This window comes from Salmo salar, chromosome ssa18 (assembly GCF_905237065.1).
Source record: "Salmo salar chromosome ssa18, Ssal_v3.1, whole genome shotgun sequence".
Lineage (NCBI taxonomy): Eukaryota > Metazoa > Chordata > Actinopteri > Salmoniformes > Salmonidae > Salmo > Salmo salar.
This window is the reverse complement of record NC_059459.1, coordinates 78,825,488-78,832,587: the sequence shown is the minus strand read 5'-3', so window position 1 is coordinate 78,832,587 and position 7,100 is coordinate 78,825,488. Positions and strand designations below refer to the sequence as shown.

The following is a 7,100-nucleotide window of genomic DNA, read 5'->3' as shown; positions in this document are numbered from 1 at the left end:
ACACAGGTGAGAGACACACACACACACACACAGGTGAGACACACACACACAGGTGAGAGACACACTCAGGTGAGAGACACACACACACACACACAGGTGAGACACACACAGGTGAGACACACACAGGTGAGAGACACACACACACACACACACACACAGGTGAGACACACACACACAGGTGAGACACACACACACAGGTGAGAGACACACAGGTGAGAGACACACACAGGTGAGAGACACACACACACACACACACACAGGTGAGACACACACACACAGGTGAGACACACACACACAGGTGAGAGACACACACAGGTGAGAGACACACACAGGTGAGAGACACACACACACACAGGTGAGACACACACACACAGGTGAGAGACACACAGGTGAGACACACACACAGGTGAGAGACACACACACACACAGGTGAGACACACACACACAGGTGAGACACACACACACAGGTGAGAGACACACACAGGTGAGAGACACACACAGGTGAGACACACACACAGGTGAGAGACACACACAGGTGAGAGACACGACCCTTAAAACTTCAAACATACGAGGCAAAAGTCGTCATCGTGACAGTTTCTGCTCTGTACTGAGAACTTGACTGGCGACATGCACCATTTTTTATGAACATTCAACTAAAGAACAACATGCCTAAAGATGGTTTTTGAGCAACGGGATCATTTCATGTTGAAGTATGGCTCTATGTAATAAATAAAATGATTTTCATTCCAGCTGAAGGCCCGGTTGGAGCAGGACTTAGTGGAGGAGCTGCAGAGTCTCCCGGAGGAGATCTGCCAATATCTGCAGACTGTACTGGAGTCCAAAGGTCTCTGCAGCGACGCCCTCTTTTCCTTATCCAATCATAGCAGCCCTAGCTCCAGCTGCACCACGCCCACTTTACCCTTAACGCCCAATAGCAGCGCCTGGAATAGGAGCCTAGACAATGACATCGCCTCAGTGGTGGATTCATCCTCTTCCTCTACTCCTGTCCAATCAGATGTAGAGTTGACCATGGTGTGAATTTAATTATGTCCATTTTATCATAATTGTTCTTGGGCTTTAGTTGGTGGAAAAAAGTATTTTTGTTGTTTTGATTTTTTTATTTGTTTTTAATTGTAATTTTATTTTTTAAAAGATTCAATTTCTTAAGATGTTGATTTGTTCAATTCTTCTATCCAGGGTTTTAGAGGTAGAGACGAAGTAACCAAAGTTAAAAAAATATATTTTCTGTCAATTCGTCAGATTTCTTTGCATATGTATATTTTTCTCATCAATGTCTGTCAGAGATTTTGTCTCTTAACCACTATCTGTCCCAAAACTAAAAGTGTAGCTTCTCTTAACCACTATCTGTCCCAAAACTAAAAGTGTAGCTTCTCTTAACCACTATCTGTCCCAAAACTAAAAGTGTAGCTTCTCTTAACCACTATCTGTCCCAAAACTAAAAGTGTAGCTTCTCTTAACCACTATCTGTCCCAAAACTAAAAGTGTAGCTTCTCTTAACCACTATCTGTCCCAAAACTAAAAGTGTAGCTTCTCTTAACCACTATCTGTCCCAAAACTAAAAGTGTAGCTTCTCTTAACCACTATCTGTCCCAAAACTAAAAGTGTAGCTTCTCTTAACCACTATCTGTCCCAAAACTAAAAGTGTAGCTTCTCTTAACCACTATCTGTCCCAAAACTAAAAGTGTAGCTTCTCTTAACCACTATCTGTCCCAAAACTAAAAGTGTAGCTTCTCTTAACCACTATCTGTCCCACATTTAAAGCTGGTGGTTCAACTTGGAGTAGTTTCTGTTTGGACTATCTGAATGGTTGGCGATGTTTTGACTTTCGAGATTGGAGGGTCAGGAAAAGCCAAAAAGTGAATCTCAGCACCAAAAACATTTGCGACACTCTTGGCTGTCTGTGTTGAGGTGCAGTACACAGATTGGACTGCCAGATGGGGGTGTTGTGTCGGCGGTAGTGAGTGGTTTACCCCTCTATCACTGAGATTCTCTGCTGTTGGCTAGACAATGAAATGTTCCACGTTTACAGAAGGAAGTTGTGGGCAGCGCTAGCTCCGAGCTAGTGTAGCATGATGCTAACGCTGCATGATATAATAGCTAAGATACTAATCCCCTGATCTGCGGCTGGGGGATACATTCATTGGATGGATGGATGGATGGATGGATGGATGGATGGATTGATGGATGGACGAACAGAGAGCGTTAATGAAAGAGGGATGATGTGGAAATAACGTCACAGACACAGCAAGCTATCATTGGTCAGGATGAGTTATTGACCTCTGACCCCTGTAGTCATCCAATTGACATCCTGCGCTGGTGTGGGGGCAGGGTCTGCCCATATGTGGACTATAATCAACTCTGTGTGTGTGATGCACTGCTCCGGCCGTGGTTTTCTAGGAACCACGCAACAAACACAGACAAGTACAGTACGCTCTCTCTCTCTCTGTCTCTGTCTCTGTCTGTCTCTGTCTCTCTCTCTCTCTCTCTCTCTCTGTCTCTGTCTCTCTGTCTCTCTCTCTCTCTCTCTGTCTGTCTCTGTCTCTGTCTGTCTCTGTCTCTCTCTCTCTCTCTCTCTCTCTCTCTCTCTCTCTCTCTCTCTCTCTAACTCTCTAACTCTCTCTCTCTGTTGGTTTTAGGGCCAGTCTAGTTCCCTGTAGTATTGGCTAAGGATGTGTCTCAAATGGCAGCCTATTCCCTATATAGTGCACTACGTTTGACCAGATCCCTATGTGCCCTGGATAAAAGTAGTGCACTATGTAGGGTTCTACTTGGGATGCTGATTAAGTCAATAAGTACCTAAAATAATCCTCTGCCTCCCTCCTGTTCAGTTGTCATTAGAGAGATGGGTTAGGAGACCATATACAGATTCTATATTATTATTTATTTTTAAATCGCGTGTGTGTGTGTGTTAATCTCCGGGGATTGACGGCTGCTTTTTGGTCTCTAAGCTGTTCTCATCTCTACTATCTCTGCTACAGTGAAGCTCACAGCCAACGAGAGAGAGAGGGAGAGTTTTTTTTTCCCCCTCCTCCTCTTTCCCTGTATCTGTCCTCGCCTCACTCTAATCCCCCCCGTCGGTCCGTCTCTCTCCCTCCTCTCTCTCTTTCTCTTGGTGCCAGGTCTAAATTAAAGGTGGACTTGACAGGTGGGCATCTTTCCCTTCGGCCTCTGTTGCACAGCTACAAACCAAGGGACACTGCAACCTCTCTCTTTCATTCCCTCTCTCTTTCATTCTTTCTTCTCATCTACCTGCAAACACACACATGCTGTAAGGGAAAGTGAGAAGGCAGGTGTGTGTGTGTGTGTGTGTGTGTGTGTGTGTGTGTGTGTGTGTGTCAAGAAGAAACCAGCAGTCACATCATACCAACATCTATCTTCTGTATGAAAACAATCTATTTCTTTACCACCTTGTTTGGTTTTTGCTTGTGAACTGGTCACAAGTTGGTCTATGTCCCAAACCCTTCACCCTTTTCTATATGGGCTCTGGCCAAAAGTAGTGCACTATATAGGGAATAGGTTACATTTGGGATGCAGACGTTATCTGTACATGTAGAATATTCTGTGGCTATAATATTGTTAGTATTATTAATCTGTAAATGTATTTCTATGTTGTTGTCATTTTACATGACCTGTACTACTGACTAAAGGTGTCCCTGGACAGGAAGGAGGGATGGAGAGGAGGAAGAGGCATAGTGGAAGCAGGGGAAGTGTTTGAGATGTTCTAGAAGTGAAAGACATTTTGGAATCTTTCTGTCCTCACCTTCCTCCCCCTTTTTCACCTCTCTTTCACCACTGACACTTGCTGCCTCTCTCTTCCTCTCCTTCCTCACCTCTCCTCCCTCTTCCTCACCTCTCCTCCCTCTTCCTCACCTCTCCTCCCTCTTCCTCACCTCTTGTCCCCCTTCCTCACCTCTCATCCCTCTTCCTCACCTCTCATCCCTCTTCCTCACCTCTCCTCCCTCTTCCTCACCTCTCCTCCCTCTTCCTCACCTCTTGTCCCCCTTCCTCACCTCTCATCCCCCTTCCTCACCTCTCCTCCCCCTTCCTCACCTCTCCTCCCCCTTCCTCACCTCTCATCCCCCTTCCTCACCTCTCCTCCCCCTTCCTCACCTCTCCTCCCCTCTTCCTCACCTCTCTTCCTCTCCTTCCTCACCTCTCATCCCCCCTTCCTCACCTCTCATCCCCCTTCCTCACCTCTCCTCCCTCTTCCTCACCTCTCCTCCCTCTTCCTCACCTCTCCTCCCCCTTCCTCACCTCTCATCCCCCTTCCTCACCTCTCATCCCCCCTTCCTCACCTCTCCTCCCTCTTCCTCACCTCTCCTCCCTCTTCCTCACCTCTCTTCCTCTTCTTCCTCACCTCTCATCCCCCTTCCTCACCTCTCATCCCCCTTCCTCACCTCTCATCCCCCTTCCTCACCTCTCCTCCCTCTTCCTCACCTCTCCTCCCTCTTCCTCACCTCTCTTCCTCTTCTTCCTCACCTCTCATCCCCCCTTCCTCACCTCTCATCCCCCTTCCTCACCTCTCCTCCCTCTTCCTCACCTCTCCTCCCTCTTCCTCACCTCTTGTCCCCCTTCCTCACCTCTCCTCCCCCTTTTTCACCTCTCCTCCACCGCTGACACTTGCTGCCTCTCTCTTCCTCTCCTTCCTCACCTCTTGTCCCCCTTCCTCACCTCTTGTCCCCCTTCCTCACCTCTTGTCCCCCTTCCTCGCCTCTTGTCCCCCTTCCTCACCTCTCTTCCTCTCCTTCCTCACCTCTCTTCCTCTCCTTCCTCACCTCTCTTCCTCTCCTTCCTCACCTCTCATCCCTCTTCCTCACCTCTCATCCCCCTTCCTCACCTCTCATCCCCCTTCCTCACCTCTCGTCCCCCTTCCTCTCCTCCACCGCTGATGCTTGCTGCCTCCCTCTCCTCCCTCTTCCTCACCTCTCGTCCCCCTTCCTCTCCTCCACCGCTGATGCTTGCTGCCTCCCTCTCCTCCCTCTTCCTCACCTCTCGTCCCCCTTCCTCTCCTCCACCGCTGACGCTTGCTGCCTTCCTCTCCTCCCTCTTCCTCACCTCTCGTCCCCCTTCCTCTCCTCCACCGCTGACGCTTGCTGCCTCCCTCTTCCTCACCTCTCGTCCCCCTTCCTCTCCTCCACCGCTGACGCTTGCTGCCTCCCTCTTCCTCACCTCTCGTCCCCCTTCCTCTCCTCCACCGCTGACGCTTGCTGCCTCCCTCTCCTCCCTCTACCTCACCTCTCGTCCCCCTTCCTCTCCTCCACCGCTGACGCTTGCTGCCTCCCTCTTCCTCACCTCTCATCCCCCTTCCTCACCTCTCGTCCCCCTTCCTCTCCTCCACCGCTGACGCTTGCTGCCTGTCCATCTTGGTTTAATGTCCCCCTCAATGTGTATATTCACCATCATTGTTTATTTTAACATTCTAAGACTTGTAATAAAAAAATAAGAAGAAATGTACCTTTTTTTTGTGATAATTGATAGTCAGGTTGGGGGGGTACAACTCTTTTGGTTGTGAGGGTGAATTTGTAAGTTTTTTAACATTTTCCGTGTTGAATGCTCCGTGTTTTATGTATGGTTCACAGGACCATTGCTAGGGTACTATAGGGGAGAAGACCACTTTTTTAAGTTAAAGTTCCAGGGTGCTTTGGGACCTGAAAAGTTGTCTTTATAATATCCCAATTTATATCTATTTATGTACATCGGAGCATTAGTTTGGGCATAAAATATTAGTTTGATTTGATGAGTGTGTGTACAATGATCTCAGTAGTAATCTGGTCTATATTGCTCTGAGAAACAGACCAGTATGTTTAACACACTTGTTCTGATGAGAATGTTTTTTTAAAGTATTTTTAAACGCTGAGTTTTAAGTTTTTAATCATTTTTAAAGTGATTGCACTTTCATCACCCTGTTTTTATTCCACTTTTTAAATAGTTTATAGTGTCACCTTATCTGTTCAATCAGTGGTTCTCAATCCTGGTCCTGGGGTCCCGAAGGGGGACACATTTTAGTTTTTGCTGATTTTAAAATGATCAACTGATCATCAAGCTTGGATGATTTGAATCAGGTGTGTAGTGCTAGAGCAAAAACAGAAATGTGTCCCCCTTTGGGTCCCCAGGACCAGGATTGAGAACCACTGTATTAGCTAGCTAGGTGACTCTACTATGTTCTAGAACACAGCCAGAGAATTCTACTGTAGAACACTAGAAGTTCTAGAACACGGCCAGTGGTTCTATGTAAAACGTGCTGAAGAGTTCCATTGACTTTGTGTGCATGTAGCAAATAAGATCTAAATGAAACATAAAGACCAAGCCAGAAGGTTGCTCTTGGCTCGCTAACACTGTTAGCCAATTTCCTACCCGGGAGACTCAGCCTGGGGGCTTATTCAGTTTCGCATAGAGGGCTAGCTTCACATTTCTCTCCACACACTGTAGACTGTGTGGCAACTCTTTTCCTTTCCTCCCCTCAGGCCTTATTTAAGGCTGTCGACTGTCATCCTGTCTTACATACATCCCTCCACCCTTCTCTCCCTCCATCTCTCCATCCTCCATCCTTCTCTCGCTCCATCCCTCCATCCTTCTCTCCATCCCTCCACCCCTCCATGCCTCCACCCTTCTCTCCCTCCATGCCTCCACCCTTCTCTCCCTCCATGCCTCCACCCTTCTGTCCTGCCATCCCTCCACCCCATCCCTCCATCCCTCCACCCCTCATCCCTCTGCCCTTCTCCCCCCTTTAAGAGTTTCTCTCTGAGCCCCAAGCCACTTAAGAAAGAGAGAGTTAGAGAGAGAGGGATACTGTAGGATCCATCCCAAATGACACCCTTCTCCCTATATAGACCAGGGTCCATATGACTCTAGTCTAAAGTAGTGCCCTACATAGGGAATAGGGTGCCATTTGGGGCTCAGAGTTTGTTGACACTGAATGTAGAAATGACTGATTGCCTTGTCAAAGAGAATAATACTGTGCTACATCAGGATGTAATCCTGTTTATTATCTGGAGAAATAATATCAACTGTATCACTGTAAATTCAATAAATACAGCATTTTGGCTAAAATATCGGCCTTGTCTTGGTTGATTGGTTGA

General features: G+C 47.4%; 1 protein-coding gene across 2 annotated transcripts in view; it reads left to right on the top strand.

The window, feature by feature from the left end:
• The window catches only part of LOC106578106 (1-phosphatidylinositol 4,5-bisphosphate phosphodiesterase beta-3-like), a 94,453-nt gene extending 92,681 nt beyond the window's left edge, over positions 1-1,772 (top strand). For both annotated transcript variants that reach the window (XM_045700505.1, XM_045700504.1), the window contains exon 33: positions 751-1,772. In XM_045700505.1, the coding sequence (XP_045556461.1) occupies positions 751-1,038 (288 nt within the window). In that variant the 3' untranslated portion in view covers positions 1,039-1,772. The remainder of the gene's footprint in view (positions 1-750) is intronic.
• The last annotated feature ends 5,328 nt before the right edge of the window (positions 1,773-7,100 follow it).